This window comes from Chanodichthys erythropterus, chromosome 6 (assembly GCF_024489055.1).
Source record: "Chanodichthys erythropterus isolate Z2021 chromosome 6, ASM2448905v1, whole genome shotgun sequence".
In the NCBI taxonomy this organism is placed as follows: Eukaryota; Metazoa; Chordata; class Actinopteri; order Cypriniformes; family Xenocyprididae; genus Chanodichthys; species Chanodichthys erythropterus.
Window position 1 is genome coordinate 28,819,152 of NC_090226.1, and position 22,309 is coordinate 28,841,460.

The following is a 22,309-nucleotide window of genomic DNA, read 5'->3' on the forward strand; positions in this document are numbered from 1 at the left end:
ATGTTCTTCTGAGATTCACCCCAAAACCTGTTCCAATGCTCCGCAATCACAAAATAGTGATTCAATATATATATATACACCCACACCCACACACACACAACCGTTCAAAAGTTTGGGATCGGTAAGATAAGTTAGATAAGTTGGTAATAAGTTTCATCTGCTCACCAAGGCTGCATTTATTTAATTAAAAATATAGTAAAAACAGTAATATTGTGAAATATTATTACAATTTAAAATAACTTTTCTATTTGAAAATATTTGAAAATGTAATTTATTCTTGTGTCGGTAAAGCTGAATTTTCAGCATCATTACTCCAGTCTTCAGTGTCACATGATCCTTCAGAAATCATTCTAATATTATGATTTGCTGCTCAAGAAACATTCATTGTGTACAGATGTACAAAATATTTGTGTACATAATTTTTTTTCAGGATTCTTTGATGAATAGAAAGTTCAAAAGAACAGTGTTTATTTGACATATAATCTTTTGTTACATTTTAAATGTCTTTACTGTCACTTTTAATCGATTTAATGCATCCTTGCTGAAAAAAAAAAATTAATTTCTTTAAATTCTTCTCAAAAAAATAAAAATTCTTACTGACCCCAAACTTTTGAAGGGTAGTGTATAATGTTACAGAAGCTTTGTATTTCAGATAAATTCTGTTCTTTTGAACTTTCTATTCATCAAGGAATCCTGAAAAAAAGTACACAACTGTTTTCAACATTGAAAATAATCATAAATGTTTATTGAGCAGCAGATCAGCATATTGGAATGATTTCTGAAGGATCACGTGACACTGAAGACTGGAATAATGATGCTGAAAATTCAGCTTTGCCGACACAAGAATAAATTACATTTTCAAATATTTTCAAATAGAAAACAGTTATTTTAAATTGTAATAATATTTCACAATATTACTGTTTTTACTGTATTTTTAATTAAATTAATGCAATCTTGGTGAGCAGACAAAATATAAGACAAAATATTAAAAATCTTACCGATCCCAAACTTTTGAACGGTAGTGTATATATGAAGAGTTGCAAAAACCTATGTGCCATCTGAAATTTTATTCTAAAATGGTCAGTTTTATCAGGTTCTTATGCTTATGTTCAGTTATTTCTCTTTAATGGCAATGAAAAGGACTTATTGACTGGCATTAAAGTGAAATCACTGAACCTAAACATAGGAGCCTGGTTAATTTTAGAAGAAAATTTCAGATGGCACTTTTGCATCTGAAGTCTTCATATACAGTATATGTAGTCCAAATGTTATTCTTTTTTTAACAAAATTCCTGTTAAGTGAGAGAAAGAGTAATTCCTTCACTAATCTAATCAAAAACTCCCCGATAAACAAAATATTTAGCTGAAACACTGTATATAGTATTATTTTAGTAACAGAACATAAAGAACACATTTTATGATAATTGATGTCATCATTAATAAGACATTTTGCTATAAAACTTGCAATCCTAAACCATGTACAATACTAACTCTTGATATACAGGACATTTTCATAAAAATATACTGTGTGAAAAGGTACTATTGCATTGAAACTGGAGAATAATTTACAATAAGTATTTATACAACTGTTCCTTTTGTCTGCTAGGTGAGGTTGAGCTCACCGAAACATTTCACCCAAAAATGAAAACTGTCCCTCATGTCATTCCAAACATATATTCTGTTCATTTTTCAGAACCCTCAAAAACTTTAACAGCATGCAGCTTTGAAACAACAAGAGAGTCACAGCAGAATATTAATTTATGGGTAAACTTTTCTTTTAAGTGACTAAACAAATTTGATATAATATGAATAATGTAATTAATGAGGTCCACTTAAAGCTGCATTTTGAACGTTTCTGATTCTGAAATGTTTATATAACTCTTATCTAAACTCTACTTGGATAAGAGCAGTCTCATGGGTGATCAGCTCTCTTTTAACATTGTACTCTATGAGCAAACTACAAAGTAAAATAAATGCTGCTTATGCATCCCATGACTCATCTGAAATCCTTCTGAGATCTAAAGTGAGGAGTGAGGGATGATTTTAACAGTGCAGCTGAAAGTGAGATGGGATAGCACACATCCGTGTTTGGTTTCTGTGTGCACTCTCTCCTGTTTCCACTCAGGGGCGAATGGAATAATTAAGTCTCGCATAAATGAGTTATCACATTTAGAATGGAAAATCTTGATGGTTTACTAAAACACTAAGAGCCTCTCGTTTTCATCAATATGATGACATTGAGAGTGTTATGTGTGCAGTCCTTTTTTGCTGTTAAAAATGCAATAAATAAAACCAGCTGAACACATGACTACAGTACACCTGAAGGAGTTTGGAGGAAAACACCTGCATAGTATTTGAGTTGATCAGAGGGCTGCAGTGAGGCATTGTGGGATAGAAATCAGCAGCAGGCTCAGCACTGAGTGTCACCTGTGGATGGACACACACCAGCCTCTGGGTTACCTGGAGAGAAAAAAAAAGTGTGAATTAAATTTGTCAAGAACAGATAAAAATGAATACAAAAATGGGTTGTGGAACCCAAATAATAACAAAAATAACTGTATAATCAAGTATACACTCAAAAAGTGTGGTGTAGAAAAAATTCCTAATAAATTTCACAAATGCATCACTTCACATCAGAAGGCCTTTATTAAACCCCTAGAGCTGTGTCAAGTACATTTATAATGGATGGATGCACTTTCTTGAGCTTCAAACTCATTGCCCCCGTTCACTGCCATTATAAAGCTAGGACATGTCAGGATATTTATTAATATAACTCAGATTGTGTTCATCAGAAAGAAGAAAGTCATATACACCTAGGATGGCTTGAGGGTGAGTAAATCTTGGGGTAATTTTCTTTTTAAATTGAACTAACCCTTTAATGTTAATAAAAGAACAAAAGGTAACAGAGAAAATTGTATTTTTAATAACGATTAATCTATATTAAGTTTCTAATTTATGCAGTTAAGGCTGTAAAATGTTTGTAAAGTGGCTGTAAAACTTTATTTAATTTATGTATTTAGAAAGGCCACAGGTAAATATGACATTATAATAGTTTTATGTGAATATTGTTTTAAATTCACTGAAATTAAAAATAATTTTTTAAAGCCTAATAAATGTTGACACTGATAGCTTTCACTTGTACTGTAATGTTGAATGTCTATCATTAATGTTTAAAAAAAAAAAAATTTCATAGAGACATCATCAGTAGCTGTATTAGTATCAGTGATACTGGCCTTCATTTATAAAAATATGCCATTACAACAAATATTTAAAATATACTGTTTTTAAGTTGTTTCTATGTTAATTTGGAGAGTAACTGTGAAATTATTACAATTTAAAATATAAAAAAAACGCTAATGTTTTAATTGTGTTTAATTGTGTGTGTGTGTGTGTGTGTGTGTGTGTGTGTGTGTGTGTGTGTGTGTGTGTGTGTGTGTGTGTGTGTGTGTGTGTGTGTGTGTGTGTGTGTGTGTGTGTGTGTGTTTATGCTGGGCTGTCCTTTGTGAAATCTGGGTCCTGAACCAAAATCAATTAAGAATGTCTGTTTTGAAGTAGTTACTGATAATATTAAAAATATAAATAATTCTGCACCTTACCAATGTAGATAGTAACCATCTTTAGTGGCAACTGCAACAACCACAAACTCTTAGAATTTGATATGAAAGATTACCTGGATCAGGTGTAGTGGCTTTGGGGGGCGTGCGGGACTCATCATCGTCGCTGAAGCGGATGACCTCTCCGTCGGGGAGAGCCGGCTGGCCTTCAGACTCCTGACCGCCGATGCTCCGCAGCGCCAGTATACGATGATGCAGGGCTGCAAAGAGCTGGGCAGCGTCCTTAGAGCTGGACTGAGAGATGTGACGGGATCACATAAGACCAACAACATAACACTCACTGTTCACAGCCTCTCATTACGACTATAATCATTCTTACAGATATAAGGAAGACTTTGACGCCCTGCTCCTCCGTGTCCATGGCTGTTATTCTGAGACTCTTCTCACTGGCTTTATCCACCTGCATCTGAGGCCAAAGCTTAGTGTTGAGGATCACTCGAAGGCTTCCTTGAGTCCTCATGACTGCAAGCCACAAACAAACACCGGGATCAGCTCTCAGTAAACAGAAATACTATAGACAACGAGTCCCTCCACTGCATGAGAATGAATTACACCTGTGCTCCTTTTAAAACTTGTGTCTGCCAAACATGTTTTATGGGAATGCTGCAAATTTTTGTGAACTACAAGTTTCACACAGTTATAGGCCGTGATTAATTGACCAATATTTCGACATTTTGAGACTACTGGCATCAGACACTGATTAAGCACACATGGCCAATAAAACAGAAGTATTAGCTCCCCCTTGTGTCAGTTACAAAATCTGTTCTATTTTGTGCCGATCCAACCCAGCCGGTACGGATATGGTTTCATTTTCCAGTGTGGGACTGATAATGGAGCTCTTTGGAATGTAATACAAATGCATCAGGCATTGACTTGGTAACGCGAGAGTTTACAGACGATATGAGATGTAATGGGCGACCGTGTTATAGAGGAGGATGGGATATTTCTTTTAATTTTATTATTAATTTGTTTACGTCATTCAGATAGCATGCTTAGCCAGCGACAGAGAAACTAGCAGCCAGGCAACAGACAAGTGATCAATCCAGTGGTTTATAAAGTACTCGAAAAACATACTTGATTAAAAGTATAGATATCTTACCAGAAAATGACTTTGGTAGAAGTTAAAGTCACTGTTTAGAATGTTAAACAGTGTATGTGAGTATGTGATTTTTTTTTTTTTGTACTTCAGTACAAAAAGTATTTTTTTGATATTAAACGTACTTAAGTATTGAAAATAAAAGTACAAGTAAATGTAAAATACAAAAGGAGCAAAAAAATATAATTAAAAATTGTTCTATACACAGTTTGATCAGCAAGATTGTGTTCAGTTTTAACTCTTAAATTTACATTTATTTTAATAAAAAAAAAATGGCTAAATGTTTATTGTAATTTTTAAATATAACAAATACTAATATATTAATTATACATTGATTGTTCATGTTAATTCATAGTGCATTATAACCAATGTAAGAGACAACTTTAAAATGTTAAAATATAAATGTTGAAATTAAAAATGAACAATACTTTTATTAAACTTATTTAATGTTACAAATGGACTCTTATTGTAAATTGTTGCCATTTCAAATCCAAACAGTCATGCTTAAAAATTACCATCTTTACACACAAAGGCATAGCATGGGTCTATTATATGTATACTTTAACACATTATTTGCCTTTATTTTAGAAAACTTGATGATTATCTAATCAAAATGTGTTACAGTGCCGATAAAAAAAAGAAAGAATTGAAATTGAATATATTTCTGATTTGTTATGTTTCTGTCGCTGCATGATGAGAAAACAGTTTAAATATGCAACTTCACTGGATAATGAATGCATAACAGCGAACAAATGGATATAAACTAATGCAAATGAACGGTAACAATCGTGACATTAAACAGTTGGTGTTTTTGTCACATTGTTTTAACCGCTTGAGGTACTACTAATGTTAGCATCCTCTCAGCCTCGACGGCAAACATACTACTGTTCTCCACTAATGCAGCATCTAGTCAACAAACTAATCACTTTAAAATGATATGAAAACATTTACTGTAGTGTACACTGCATAACATGCTGATTCGTTTTTGAAGTGTCCTGCTCTGTGCAGTGCGCAGCCTCGCGTCACGTGTCAAAACAAACTCTTCGAGGCATCAGTGTTAGTTTTTATTTCACCTCTAGAGGTCGCTCTCGTACTGTACAATGACAGCGCACTCTTCTCAGCTGCTCCAGCAACGGATGCAACCCGGAAAATAAGATCAACCGCGGTTGTGCAAGATGACATGCATAATTGATGACAAAACTTTGATTTTTGGGTGAACTCTTCCTTTAAATGTCAGTCTTTGGCCACTCTACTCTGGCACACACCCACCATCAAAACTCCAGCAAATTCACAGTAAAATGTAAAGTGTGAAGGTGATTCGACCAAGGCCTTTTACAACATCATTACCCAGTCTGGACTGTAAGGTGCCGTAATCCGCTGATGCCATGTCATTTAGCCTGAGCACTCCACATCCTCTCTCCACCCACGACTGAGACGTCATCTCAAACACAAACAACTTACACTGCATCTGAAAAAACACAGGACAGTGCAGGATCATCTTCTCATGTGTTTTCATCAAGGTCATCTATATCGATCAGATGCGAGAGCTGCTCTCACCTGCAGCACGTTGCTCTCAGACTCCTCTCCTGTCCTGACCTCCACCCGCTCTAATAAACACTTCTGGGATTTGTGCGCTTCATGTCGTGCTGCGGACTCCTCCAGAGACTCTTTCAGGTCGTCACCTACAGCACATTATAGAATTATTTAAATTAACTTTAATGATTTCGTGCAGTGGTTCCTAAACTGTGGTGCAAGAAAATGGTAATAAAATGGTAGAAAATGTAACAAACTACTATTCAAAAGTTTGGTGTCATTAAGATTTTTTTATTATTATTTTGAAAGAAATATTTTTATTCAGCAAGGATGCATTAAATTGATCAAATCACTGATCAATGTCACAAAAGATTTATTCTTTCTATTAATCAAAAATTCCTGACAAAAGTATCACAGTATTCATAATAATATTAAGCAACATTGATAATAATAAGTGTTTCTTGAGCAGGTGTAACAGGAATAAATTACATTTTAAAGTATATTAAAATAGAAAACAGTTATTTTAAATTGTATTAATATTTCACAATATTATTGGTTTTACTGAATTTTGATCAAATGAATGCATCCTTGGTGAGCAGAAGAGACATCGTTCAAAAATATTAATAAACCTTACCAACTCCAAACTTTTGAATGGCAGTGTAATTTATTTACAAAACTTCTGAAAATCAGATACTTGATATCAATTGTTTATATATTTATTCATGAAGAAATTTGTTAGTTCTTATGCAGTGTTGAGTAGATTACTTGTAATTTGAAATAAGTAAATGATTTCAAATTACATGACAAAAACTGTAGTTAGTAATGTAATCCATTACATTACACATTTAAGGTAATATAATCTGACTACTTTATGATTACTTTTAGATTACTTTTGACCTAACATGTTTATCATTTTGATTTGAATAGGATAATCTTGTACCATATTGATATAAAAATACAAAGAAAAGAAGATTTATTCCATTTTTATCAACAACATGAAGTACATTAAATATTACATTACGTCAGGGTTTTCCAGACTGGGGTTTGTGAGTTTAATGAAAAGCATTTGAGTAATTAAATCATAATTTTAAATTAAAATAAATTATTTTAAAATGAAAACAATCAAAATAAAACAAATTACTAAAAAAGACTTGAAAAATTATATTCTTCTTGTAATAGGGAGAATCAATGAATTATGAATAATTTACTGCCATTGTACATATACTCATGTAATCAATAAAAAAAGTAAATGTAGTCTGATTACAAGTATTTTAAAATGTAATATAATCTAATAATTAATTTTTGGAATCTGATTATGTAATCCAAATTTGATCACGTAATCCAGATACGTAATCAGATTCCAAAAATTAATTGTTACTAGATTATATTACATTTTAAAATACTCGTGTATATATATATATATATTATGTTCCTTGTGGTTTATTTATAATGCTAAAAATGTTTGCACAAATATATATGAGGACAAACTTTTTTAATCTTCATTCCAACCCTCTGTCTGATTAACGGGAGGCTCCTTTAAAGCTTGTCAGTAAACTGCTGCTGTTATGATTGGCTAACGTAGGAAACAGGAAACAGTATTAACGGCCACTCGTTTTTGCATGAGAATAAGTGTTTTGAAAATTTTATCCAAATAAAACCATAATTTGCAGTACTTTCAACAAAAGTTTCTTTGCAAACTCTCCATTACGTTGTGCCTCGCTGACAAGACCAAATGCCCCGAACAAACATATAATCCTCTGACGCAATCTGGGACATCATTAAAATAAACCATCCACTTGTTTTCGACACTGATCCTTCTGAATTCTGTTAAGTGAGACAAATGAGCTGTTTAAACAGAATGTGTCAAATCAAGCATTCTTTCACTCTTCAATTTGTCCTTGTTTACAGGCTCAAGTGCATGGAGTATGTCAGAAATTTAATTGCGCACATGTATACTGTATCGAGGTAAAAAGCGTCAGTGATTATAATGGGTTATGAGGCAAATGTCATCCGTTATGTGACTGAATGCCAGTGGGCAGGGCCTATGGTGTGATGACGTAAAACTATTCGCCGATGTCTTGCTCTGGAGGCAGTCATATGCAAATGTATTTGCCTGTGACAACACTTAATGAAATAAATGCTTTGTTTATAATGAGAAGCAGGCACATGCACAGGTAGGGCTCAACCTGTGCAGAGCACATGCCCTTTTTGTCCTTTCATTCCGAAGTGCCCTTTTTTTTGGAGGTGTTTTATTTTATTTATTTATTTTCTTCAATAAATTAATGCTATTGGTTACTGTTTACGTCTGTCTGTCTGATTTACAAATATATTTAGCCTAATAAAAGTATTAAAACGAGCTTGTGACAAAATCTTTTTGGATCCGCTCAAACTGTCAGTCAAACCTCTTAACTCCGCCCCCTGAGTGCAGCGAACTGAAGTTCCACAGCAGAGCAGCTGAACGTCTTGCAACGGTAAATAAATATCTTGTTGTTTGAATAAGTAGGCTACAACGTTGTCTTTATGAAAGAAACACTAGTATGTCTATAAAGTTTCATATTTTATACATTTGAGGCCTGAGACCGGCGACGGAGAGAGAGGGAGGGGGCTGCAATCTAGTCATCATATCCAACACCATACAAATAGCCTTAAATTGCCTGTGCATACAGTACAGTAGAATTACATATTTTATAAATTGAGATTTTGGCCAAACGTATTTTACAACACGAAAAACTGAGCGCTCATAATCTAATGATGACGTAGCCTAATATGATGATGTCGTTTTAATGACAAACATTGCACATATGCACACATTCGCTGGTCAAAAACGCGGCGTAACTGCATTTGAGTTTGACACGAAGCGAATGATCCTCGTCAGCTAGGTAAAATATATTTCTAAGAAATTTCTTCTTTGATTTATGATGGCTATCTGCCGATACACTTAATTCATTAATATTTAACATTAATCACATTATATATGGTCACACAGTATGGTTAATGTTTACAACGTTAATATGTATTTGCTCGCTAAATAATTTTTTAAATCTAGTATTGTATAATCCCCGCTCGTCTTCACATGTATAAACATGGTTTTACTACAGTAATGTACAAACTAAAAACATTACAGAATCATTAGGTCACTGTGCTTCTTTATATTTGATCATGCAGAATGTGTGTATTAATGTGTGTTGAGAGTGACATCCCATTGGATCACAGTGAAGTCATAAACATCTTCAAGCACATGGCTCACAGATGATTGCTGTATAATTAGTTTTAAAGAAGCCCTGAAACCCTGTATATATATATAATTGTATATAATAATTTTTATAATAATATATATAAAATATATAAGTTATATAATATTATATATAAGTGTATAATAATAATTTTTAATCGATATATATATATATATATATATATATATATATATATATATATATATATATATATATATATATATATATATATATATATATATATAATATATTAGGGCTGTCAATCGATTAAAAATTATTATTGTTTATTGTTATTTATTTGGTGGGGTGCCCTTTTTCATTTTTAGCACATGCCCCTCAAAAGGTCTGTGCACGGCCCTGATGAGAAGGATGTTTTAATGATATAAAGACCTCTTATATTTTAAAAGATTTAGGCAAATTTGATTTCTCATGTCATGACCCCTTTAAATGACTAGTTATAGTTGATTTTAAAAATATGCATTTTCACACAATCCTAACATGCACTAAAAGCAGGTGAGCAGCTATAATCATTATTTATAAATTAAACATGCATTTATGAAACATGAAATAGTTGCATATGGTTATCACATTTAAATATAAAATGTGATTATGCCTCTGACTTGGTTGCTTTTGTTGTAAACACCAGAAAATCTCACTGTATAAAAAAATGAAATTACTGTCACTTCACACAGCATTTAGCTTTTAGTGTGGATAGAAAAACTGTTTGATGCTGTGATGTTCTCATTTTGCACGTAGTAAGGATGAGGCATTAGTCTCAAAACTCAACATGATTTCTGTCAGGTCAGGTCAAGATTGAGTCTGGAACACATACTCTTCTCCACGGTTTGATCTTGTGAAGAGGAAATCTGGCTGAACAGGCCCATCTCAGACTGAAACTCTCTGCTGCCCCCTGGTAGTTCTGTGCTGAATTTCGGCAGTGTCTGGAAGCATACAGTACGGATGGGATTGAGTGATATACAAATCAGGAACTGTGATCTATGATAACTTGAGCATATCAGATTATGACAAACAGAAAGGAATTTATTGCTTTACCAAGACGCGATCTAACATGTTCTGCCCAAAGACAAACTTCACACTGTTGGCATTGCTGTTGTCAGGTTTTTGTGCACTAAAAGAAACAAAATAGATACCAAGAAAAGTTACAAGTTTCTGCCTGAGGAGTCTGTAAAATGTCTTTAAAATGAACATGAACATTTGAACTGCTGTACCTAGAAGTGGTGCACTGCAAGAAGTAATTTGTTCCCTCACAATTTTCTGCCAGAAGACAATCAGCATTCTGAGACGAATTCCAGCTGTTACCCACCTGCAGCAAACGCAGTTTCACTTTTAATGAAACAAAACACCAAACCCAAAAAAACCTAAACATTTTTTTACTTCTGAATAATTACAAATTCAGATTTAATAAGCAACATTAAAATTTCTGATTTGCAGATATTTATTCGGAATTAGGACTGGGTGATAAATAGATAAATTATATCTTTACCTTTTCCCTATATTTAAGCTATAGTGAAAAGTGTATTGTAAGTAGAAATGTTCAAAACTAAACCATTATCAAACCTAGTTTAAAAAAAAATTAAGGCATGTTCTCCCCAACAGTTAAATTTTTTTTTTTCTTAAACATGAGGGAAAAATATATTTAATGATTTCATGTATGTTCGACAGTAAGATTTTTATAAGATAAAAGTTTTTAATGTTTTGAAAGCCTCTGATGCTCACCAAAAGCTGCATTTATTTTAACAAAAACACAGTACAAACAGATCTATTGTGGAAGAAGTACTACAATTTAAAAATAACTTTTCTATTTTAATATATTTTAAAATATAATTTAATTACTCAATTAATTAAAGGGTTAAACTATACTTTTGTGTTTTTTTTTGTTTTTGTTTTACTAAATTCTAAATCATATTATATGGTGGCTTCTATACCATTTTTTGCTTGATAATGCAAGCAAAAGTCTGAAGCAGAATTTTGAATCACTTCATTGAAACAGTTTAAACTGATTCACTAAATGAATTGAATGAATTTATTTTTTCTGCTGTTTAAATAAGAGATGCTATTACAACATCTATCTAAATGCTTTCTTATTCAAGTCAAAGAAGGATACGGAAGCTAAATAAATAAGCTAATTAAATCATTCAAAATGTTGTTTCATTTTATATTGACAGCAAAATCACTGTACTGTAAATATCGAACATATAACCCAGCCCTAATAGGAATGAGACAAAATCACACAGAGAACATCAGACTCAGATGAATCAAACCTTTGCTCGGTCCCTCATATTCTGTCCAAATACAAAACTGGCCTCAACCGGGGCACTGTGTTCTTCAGGTTTGTCATCTGTTTTTTGCCCCAAAGTACTGTTGTTCTTTATCTTAAAATAAATAACAAAAGGTAATTCAATTTTAAAAGTGTGACCAGATCTTGTGTTCTGTATTCATGCGTCACAGATTCAACTAAAAATACTGGGTCAGCCAAAAAAAAAAAAAAAAAACAGCCATGTAGCTAACTAAAACTAAAAGTGTCTGGCCACTGGACCGTAGCCCATGCTGTGTTCAAAAATGCTTACATTCTAGAATATGAAGAACACCGTTTAAACATTTCATTAAAATATGTGGACACTTAAGTCTCACTTCAAAATATATGAATTTCTTTGTGTTAATAGTATAACAAAGTATCAAATAAAATGGGATTTAATTTAAAATATACTGCACAAATACACTTTACAAGCAAAACATTTTTTGGTATGTTTAAAATGATACAGGTTAATATACTTTTTAAAGTTAATATAAAAAGTATTTGGACACTCATTGTCAAATCATTATACTGCTATTAATCTATTAGTCTATTTTTTAAAGTGCCTCTATTATGCTTTTTCGAATATCACCTTTCATACAGTGCGTAATATAGCCGTTTGTGAAAGTAAAAGGTCTGCAAAGATTTAATGTTCAAATATATTATAAATAAATTTATTGTCTTCTAAAAGAAAAAAGGTCTCACTTCCTGCTATGTAACAAATTTGCATAATGTCAGCCTATAGTCTTCATTAGGAACAATTTCTACTTTGACCTCCCTTAAAAACTTTGGTTCGTGTTGTCGGCATGTTGAAAAGATGCTTGGCATGCACTTCCAAAAACAAAATGAGCACTCGATCTGGAATTGATACGGCCAAACTGACGCCATCGATACTCTTTGTATCACTGTATACAAGTTTAGACTAATCACAACAAACTGTCTGACCAATCAGAGCAGAGTACGCTGGCGGAAAGAGAGACTAAATCTTCGAACAAACTGTTTTCAGAGTCTTTGAGAAATGAGGTGATGTGCAATGTATATTATGAGAAAATTAAAGCGTTTTTTGACCTTGTATGCATGTAAACCTGTTGTGTGGGAGACCTCCAAAACAAAACTAGGAACCTTTAAAAGAGCATAACAGGGGCACTTTAATAAGTAGATAACAGTGCTGTCTGGGATTTGGGTTCGATTCATGTCTTACCGATGACACGTCATTTTCCTGTGTGCCAGCAGCAGACGTCTCCGAGTTACGTTCACATTCAGCTCCTCCATCTGAGAGGTTTTTCACTCCGTTTGAACTGCTGTTGCTCATGTCTGGTGAAACAACAGACTTTAGCTGTTACACGCTGTAATTCTCCTTCAGCTGATCTACTTAATTTGATATTCATCTAATGCACTCACTGTTCTGAGGGGGGGTTCGGGCCGGAGGGGGCTGCAGCACTGGAGGTCGCAGAATGCTGCGCTGGGCTTCTTTGGGTTTGGGGCTGGGGACACCTGAAATGAATCAATCAAATAATGATCGCTCTTAACTCAGCATCCCTCAAGCTCCCAGGCCCTCTGAGGGTCTCCGGTACTGAAAGTTCAAATGGTGACTGTGGAGGAATCATGTAAATAAACAATCTTATGAAAGTGCCACAACAAAACATTAATCAACAGACTGTTCAAAACAGCAGATGTTTGAACAGTGACTCACCAGCGCTCGGCGCCTGGCCATGGATCAGTGTCGGTGGCTTCAGGCGAAACCCCACAGTCTTCTCCTCTGATGGGGGAAAAAATAAAACAATTGAGAAAATCTGACAACATGAAACTAAAACGGACTCTGCTATCTTTCCCAAGCAAATGTCGTGTGCAAATGTTTCTCTTTGTAAACTTTGAAAGCGTAATAACTTTCTCTGAAACAACTTTCCTTTTCATGTCTGTCAAATACAGACCACTTTTCTCAATCTGAACAATCCCATATGGATAAAATCAACTCGAGCCATTTTTTCTTACTGGACATCCTGTTGCACTCATAAATGTCACATTATGAATGTAAAACAGGCTGCAGATGCCATTTTATATTGACTTACAATGTGTGACTTGTCGGGGTGTGACAAAATCTTCTCACGAGATCTTGCAAGAATTAAATGTGACGAGGTTTCTCGTCGAGGTGAAAAGCTGTCTCGCAATATTGCCATGACTGAGTGTGAGGGTGAAATTATGATAGTATATGCTAACACTACGTTTACATTATGCCTCCACGGTAATTCAGTCGGTTAACAGTCGCTTCAATCCCATCTAACTCATCGAACACCAGTACTGCAGCAGGAATCAGAGTTCACTGATCAGGTGACGAGAGTAAGTGACGAGATGACTGACAAGACCATGGCGGAGGATTTGATGCACAACAGAACCCAAGCGATTGACAAATGTCTTATCTTGTAGAATACAAGCTCAGCACCACCGCACCCTATTCACAGAGTACGTGCAATCGCAAAATCGAAAGTGAAAGACGAGCGTGGATTCAAACAACCCGCATTTTGAAAGCGGCTCCCTGATGCATGCAAATATTTCTCAATGTGAAAGCTATCTTAGGCTGAGCTGTGTAGTTGTAACCATCTCTTAACTCTGTATCATCTCTTCTGTTTCATGCATACTTGAAGAAATATTTGGTCTCTATTTGCACATTGAATATTGAGAGAGTACTTTGATTATGGTTGCACTTATTGTAGAAAACTGTTATTCATTTTTTTATTTATACTGTTTTTGTTTCTATGATCAATTTGTAGAAAGGAGTTCAGTTAGGAGGTCAAAAGTTGTAGGAGCTCATAAATCATGTACAGAAAGGTCTGAAGAGACTCATGTGAAATCATACAGGAGACAAGCCAGTCAATTGAGTTTGTGGCAAACCCTTTTACAGTGCTTGAGTATTGTCTTTTACTGCATATGATAATTCATACTCAGAAAGTAGAACGGAAATGACATTCTTTACAAGATGATTAGTTAAAACATTTCAAATGCACCTGCAGACTATTTTTCTAGTCATGTATTTTGTCACTGAGGATTTCTTAAAAATACTGTGTAAAAATCTTGTCTTGTCTCATTCTCGTGAACTCAATCCCGTGTCTTGTCTCGTGAGCTAACCGTCTTGTCATACCCCTAGTGAATTGTTATAAGTATGTAGCACATTGTAGCAAGTCTCACCAGGTTCTGAGTCTGAGTTTCCGGTTGGTGACTGACAGAAACTGGATGGCATGAAAACATTATTCTTAGAAACTGCAAAATGGAAAAGAAAGTGTGTCAAAGAAACTAGGCTGAAAAGAAGAAGCCCTTAATGTACTATAAAGATCTGTAATTACTTTCCAGGTGTAAATCTCTGGATTACCTGAATGAGTTGGTGGGAACTGTGTAAATGGTGATGTTCTTCCTCTTTTGGCAACAGGGCTGTAACTACCATCTTCTTTATCAGAGTCTTGGGCAGAAACAGAAAACATAAAAAGAAAATGCATTTTAACTTTAAAGACACATGCATAAATTCATTCAGAACTCAATGGATGAAGGACATCTTCACCTCAAAATTAAACGGAAAAAAGGAATTACATTTTTCACAGAGAAAATGAACACTGTTTTAGGATCTTTTGCACTGTAATGATATTTTCAAGACAATTAAGCATTCTTTCACCCTTAAACATTTAAATTGTAGTTATATTGCTGTAAAGAATTTAATTTATTTTAAATTTAATTTTAGCAAGCAATTCATTTTAATTTATTGAATCGAACAAAATCAAGATGATTTGGTTGTGAAATGTGCTAGGGCTGCTAGAATTAGGGCAAATCATAATCACAATTATTTTGGTATTTAACGATACCAATAAATATGAAGTATAAATTTCCTGAAAATTTGCTAAATCTGAATTATAGACACCAGCAAAAATTTACAATTCTTGATGCCAACTGCAGAACCACAGCCGAACCACAGCCGAATACTAGGCTAACGCAAGGTAAAATGGTCATCTGACTATAGAGTGAAATATGTTCCAAGCATTTCTTTGTGAAATTCATTGTTTCAATAATATCTTCTGTTGTCTGTAAAAAGTCTCCAACTCCAACTCACCTTCTCCATCCTCTGTACTGGATCCCTCAGCTGACCTCTGGAGACAGAATCAGTGTTTTAAAGCCAGGACAGGTGTGATCGGAATCATGCCATAAGAACTGAAATGCTGGTCTTACCTTTTGTGTTTTATCCTTCTCAAACACGAACACTGGAGGAGCAACAGCAGGTTTCTCTGCATGTTGAAAAACAAGACGTCCGAGTCACTGAATGATTCAATCACTTTGTACCAAAACCATGTGAGCTGCTTTCTGATTTTACATCATTCTACAACAGATAATGTATTTTATTATATACATTTTTTGTAATGTCAACTCAATTATTTTCCCACAGTAATTTCTTTGAATCATCATTTTCATATAAAATTTTATTGGTTTGTTAATCAACTGACAGCCCGAATAATTATTTACTTTTAGTACTGCGTTAAATCTCCAGTATGATTTGATTATGCATGGAGTTGCTGCCTGTAGACTGTTTCAAATTAGTCACATGGTGTTTAACCCTTAAACAAGCAACGTGTACCACAGGATACATACACTTTAGTATCTTGTAGGAGGCATGAGAAATCATTTTTCATCCAAATTCTGTTATCATTATCATAGTTGAGTCTGTTTGGAGTACATGGGCACATGACTTGGTTAAAATTGTCTGTGCTCGTTTTGTCCGCCCATGGTGCTGGACATTCCATTCTGACTTTGTAGAAAGAGATCAGATCAGATCTGCACTCATTTTTACATTAGATTGATAAACGAGGCCCAATATCTTAGAATTATAAAGCCTCTGTCCTTTAACATTCTTTGGAGACAAGCACACAAATGAGCACAGAGCAAACAAAGCCCAGAAACAGAGAGCCAAACAACTCATGAGAGCAATGGAAAAACGGTTACAAACCGTTACAAACAGATGGACAAAAAAACTGAAAACCCTGAAAAACTGAAAAAAAAAAAAAAAGGAAACATTTCTGGCTTCATTTGCTCGTGTCTGGGTTTGCAGAGATAACTGTCTATAAAACATCTACTAGTTACAGGCTCTGATGCCGTGCACTGACCCATTTAAAGCCTTAGTCCATTATCACTGAATGAATGATTCTGAGAATGCAAATCAGACTGTTCAAAATCTACTGAACAAACTGCAATGACTGTCCCAACAATATCAGTAAAGAACTGCAGAAGAGATCATCTCTTCATCCGTTCGCCAATACAACTCACCGCTGTCATCTGCCATGCTGCTGTCTGATCCCTCCTCAGGATGAAGTTAAGCTCTTCTGTTTCCAACCATCAGAGAGAAAACACTAAATAAAATGGGGTGGCAAAAGCAGGAGAGTTAAAATAAAATAAGACAGACATGACAAGAATAAATAGCCTAAATATAATATAAATTAAAAAGTCAAAGCTTACCAATCCACAAACACAAAAACTTTAAAAGAACAGTTCACGCAAAACTGAATATTTTGTCATGTTATTAAATTTGTTTGGCTCTCTACATTTCTTCAGAATACTCGGACCCTTTTTAATATTATGAAAGTCAGTGAGTTATCAATTAATGGTCAATCTAATTTTGAAACAAACAGCCTGAATGATTCGTGCAGGAATCTGACTGATTTGGTTCTCAAAATCAACTCTTATCAATAATCATATTGATCATTCGTGTCTAAATTAAAAAATATATGTATAGCCTATATTCAAACAGCTGTGATATTTTAAACAACAAAGTTCACTGTGTACATAATTATTTACAAATGACCTGTTAAAGTCGGCATGAAATGGAAGACGCAATAGTGTTTTCTTACCTATTGTGACGTATGTTCGAGTGAAAGGGCTTCTCTAACAAGAAGAAATGTAGGGCAGGACTTCATTTTGACCATGGGGAATTGATTGGTGGCCACAGCTGTGTTGTTTTTAAGATATCAAAACGACTACAATAATATTCTAGTTTAGGATAAACTTAAATTAATTAAAAGAATATTAGAATTGATGTTAAACAAAGAATACAGATAACAATATACACAAAGCTTAAAAGTCGACCTATTATGCCCCTTTTTACAAGACGTAATATAACTCTCAGGTTCCCCAGAATGTGTCTATGAAGTTTCAGGTCAAAATACCCCACAAATCATTTATTATACAATGTTGTAAATGCCCATTTTTGAGTGGAAGGAAAAACATGCTGTTTTCATGCATGCATCTTTAAACGCAAATGAGCTGCTGTTCCTCCACCCCGCTTTCCAGAAGAGGGCGGCGCCTGTACAACTCGTGCCTCGGATACTATGCCAAAAACTAACAAAACATTTGTTTGGTTTTTATTATCATCTCTTGATTCTCTTTTGCGGCCACACTCATGTGACACTGCAGTTCTTCATCATCATCATGAAAGTTAAATATAGCTGCAAGAAGCGATGGCGGGCCCAAGCCCGGTGGCACCACCACCCCAGTGGCTTCAGGGCAACTGTGCACAGCGGGCAATAGGCATTTAAAACGGTTAAACATGTCTATGTCAAATTCACTCCACATTTACTGCACTTTAAGGTTGCGCTATAGAGTCCCTCCTCCCCACCCATTTCTAAGGCTGTGTCTACTGGATAACAATCCTGACGTATGTCGAGTTTCATGCAATTTGAAGCATGTTAAGGGTCTCAAAAGCATCCAAAACAAATATTAAAGTTTGATGTGTTGCCAAGGCAACTGTGTTTGAGATATCACGATTCTTTTCAAAGGTCTTCATCTGCCAAGTTTTGACATTATTCAAATGAAGTTTGAAGCAAATCGGGTAAAAATAAGAGGGTGATCTCAAAGCATGCTGAAAGTGACACGTTTCCTGTTGCCAGCTGGTGGCGCTATAACTTTGACTCACAATAGTCACATCCATGTGATCAGCCTTGTACAATGAACACACAGCTGAAGATTCATCAAAATCAATTAATATATGCAGACGTAATATAACACATTTCCTGTTTTCCTTTTCTCACCATAAATTCATTGCCTCGCACCGGCCAAACCGTTCGAGTTATCAAAAATCCATTGGCAATTTTACATCCTCAGTGTCTTGACTTCATGCTGACCGAGTTTGGATCAATCGAATGATCAGATTAATCGCCTAGGAGGAGTATATCAAATTCCATAGCATGCGTTTTTCAAACAACCCATAATAGTCGACTTCCTGTTGGGGTGGCGTATAACTTAGAGCACGAAAGTAGAGACCGATGAGGTCTATATGTGTACCGAGTTTCATACAAATACATGCAAGCGTGTTTGATATATGGACCAAGTTATCAGACTTTGTTCACGGGGTCGCTGTCGAGCCCCCCTGCGACGCCGGGGTACCAGCCTCTGTAGTGTCCTAAAGGCAGCAGATTCCAATGTGTGTGCCAATTTTCAAGAGTTTTTGAACATGTTAAGGTCCCAAAAAAGCCCCGGATGACAGAAAAAATAATTCTCCTTAGAAAAACAAAAGGGCCCTGCGCCTGAGTGGCTTAGGCCCTAATTAACTACATGCGTTTAAAAACAGTATCAGTCTAAATTTCTGATATATGGCTTTCTGAGCGCACACACCTGAAGCACATGCACAGAAAGCTGACGTGTACTGTGAGTATTAAACTAAAGTCTCTTTCACATGTTATTGCGCTTTAACTGTCAAATGCACACAAAGTTATGTCAAAAACAGTTGGTTATGTCTGTGAACAAATAGTAAATAAATCACATGTGTACATTAGATCTGTGTATTAAAGTGAAAGCAGTGTAGTATACAGTACCTATTGTTATATATGTTGAATAACATGAATTAAACAACTTTAAAACATGAAAAAATGTATAACATGAATTAAACAACAAAAGAAAAACAGAAGATCATCACCCACTGCTCTTGACTGAATAACTTAGAAGCTTTAATAAGTCTACATTTCCTTAATTGAATGCTGCTGTTAAATTCTCTGGCAAGGAGATAAACATGGCGGACTGTGTACAGCTCACTCAGGACGAGGTCTATGTAATAGAGGGTATGCATCGACGTCACTTTCCCGCGGGAACGCGCTCCCTCAGCTGGACTGAGTGGCAAAAGTACCTGCTGCATGACTGGATTTAATAGGGGAAACCGCGAAAACGTGAGTAAAACAAACGATTACACTAAAGGTTGGACTCGAAATGTTCCTTATAACATGTCAGAGAAACCTAATCCATGGATATTGACATGCAGCCAGGAATCGTGTTTCCTGACATTTATATGTGCCTGATTTCGACGCCAGGGAAATACATAATGCAAATCTGACTGTGAATATTTTATAAAACTACAATATAGGTAGGTTTAAAACCGCGCAATGACTTTTATCAATGTTATATCTTCATATTGTCAAGCCCTAAAACTTGTATAGTTTCTGTGAATTGCAGTGGTCCATTGGCTTTCAGCAGTCTGTAAAAATATACCTCAGATTTTGTGTCAAAGCTATTTGTACAGTCAGCCACAAAGCTCTTTCCCATTTTGGATGCGTTTCGTGTTTTTTTCGCGGCATTCACGCTGAAAACCAATGCTGCCGCTCAGTCTTTTGCCACTCAGTAGGCGTAACCGCAGTCATAACTAGGGCTGTGCACAATATTCGAATATTCGACCTGTACTTAATATTCGAAAAATAAAAATACTATTCGAATTTTACTATGTTGCTTTGCTGGCTGTAAATGCAGTGAAACCATGATAAATCCTAAGCACTAAAACTCGCAGTTATAACTAAATGCACCGGGTGGCGCTGTGGAGCGTGTTTAACAAGTTTATTTTATTTGATCGTCACATAAATTTGTCTGCCTCACGTAGTTTGGAATTACTTGGATGAAAATGATCTTACACAATGGAATTACTTTTGATCAAATGAATTATTTAAACCGAGTTATCATAATATCATCACCATATTGCATTCACGACAGGTAGGCTAAGCGCAGCTATACCCAAAGTGAGCCGAGAAGATAACTTATCTGATAGCAAAATGATTTTGAGACACATGCTTCCTTTAAATTTCATCTAGGGAGACATATTTACGAACAGAAAACAAAGTGCTGCTGTTAGAAACCTAGCTTAGCATACTGTTATGTATTATCGTTATCTTGTTTCTGCAACGTCTGTCACCGCGGCTCGTTTTCTCACCCAAGCATGTGGATATTATTGTTTTTCTCAACATGAACATGTGAAACAATATGAAAACAATAACCATATAGGCTACTGTCTCGAGTGCATTACGTTTTGTATGATAACTGCCGCTGTCTGCTTTATTAGCGTTTTTTCTAGCTCGCGCTGATTGAAATTAAATGCTTTTGTTCTTTATATTTTTTTTTGTTTGCACAAATTGTTTAATGCTTTGAACTAAAAGAAAAGCTTAAGATATAACGTAAGCTTGTTGTGTATATTGCCTAATCGTATGCTTGTTCGGAAATGGTTACAAACTCTTGATTAAAAAAAAAAAAAAAAAATCCTTCTTGTTTAAGGTAATTTAAATAAATGAATATTCGAATATTCGTTTTTTACAAGCCCAAATATTCAAATACAATATTTTGGAAAAAATGCCCATCCCTAGTCATATCGGTTATGACGTCATGCGCATACCATGGGCGGGGCCTAAGTATTTGTGTCGTCAAAAAAAGCTACAGTTTGCAAACGACTTGTTCTGAGACACTGCTTATGACTTATGGGGATTAGAAAAAAAGAGAGGTGGGTGGATTTTTACCATTTAGAGTGGCTGTGTACGAACATTATTGTGTCTACATCTTTAAGTGTCCCTCTGTTCTCGTTTTCACCGCATATATGCTAATACGAAAACGTTCATTAAAGTTATTAGACAGTGTGTCTTCAGTAAAGATCAGGAGCAGTGTTCCAGTGGTTCACTGACGCACAATATGAATCTCCGTGTCTATTTGCTGTACTGGCATCCAAAACAGCACCTAAACTCGCTGCACACATCACAGCTGACTTTCTAGAACTCATTTTAATGCCTCTTGACTCAAACGAAATGTATATACGTGTTTGAACTTGACACATCCACTCCTGCCACAAACTACCAGAAAACCGCAGATAACTATAACTCCACACGCATTTACAACAACCAGTATGAACTGATGAAAATACTAGAAATGTACATGCCTGCATATAAACAGAAACAAATGCACATGTACATAATAAAACACGTCTGTCAGAGAATATGAACAAACACAAATGTATGTAAACATTAGTTCTGTCTATGACTGAGGCCGGTGCGTTTAAATGATAAAACTGCGTAATTAAATAAACAACAATAAGCAAGCACTCGGTCTCTCAACTCCAAACAGTCTAAGACATCATAACATGATTCATTATAGTTAATAAACGGGTATGGAAAAGATGAAGAGGTATTTAAGACACAAACACCTCTTACCCTCATCTGTCACCTCCGCCATCTTGCTTCCGCTAACCATAATCC

General features: G+C 35.0%; 1 protein-coding gene across 3 annotated transcripts; it reads right to left on the reverse strand.

Annotated features, from left to right (window-relative positions):
• Positions 1 to 945: 945 nt before the first annotated feature.
• ranbp3a (RAN binding protein 3a) lies at positions 946 to 22,309 on the reverse strand. Of its 3 annotated transcripts, none has more exons than XM_067388559.1 (18): positions 22,265 to 22,309; positions 17,088 to 17,170; positions 15,999 to 16,054; positions 15,883 to 15,919; positions 15,154 to 15,240; positions 14,973 to 15,044; positions 13,483 to 13,548; positions 13,191 to 13,283; positions 12,991 to 13,103; positions 11,758 to 11,868; positions 10,705 to 10,799; positions 10,529 to 10,604; positions 10,308 to 10,416; positions 6,267 to 6,391; positions 6,057 to 6,177; positions 3,933 to 4,075; positions 3,670 to 3,847; positions 946 to 2,459 (listed from the first exon to the last, which is right to left on the reverse strand). In XM_067388559.1, the coding sequence occupies exons 2-18, from the start codon at positions 17,101 to 17,103 to the stop codon at positions 2,410 to 2,412; spliced, it is 1,548 nt and encodes a 515-aa protein (XP_067244660.1). In that variant the 5' UTR covers positions 17,104 to 17,170; positions 22,265 to 22,309; the 3' UTR covers positions 946 to 2,409. The 3 variants fall into 3 exon arrangements, with proteins under 3 accessions (XP_067244660.1, XP_067244662.1, XP_067244663.1); XM_067388561.1 differs by lacking the exon at positions 22,265 to 22,309 and adding an exon at positions 17,669 to 22,249; XM_067388562.1 differs by lacking the exon at positions 14,973 to 15,044.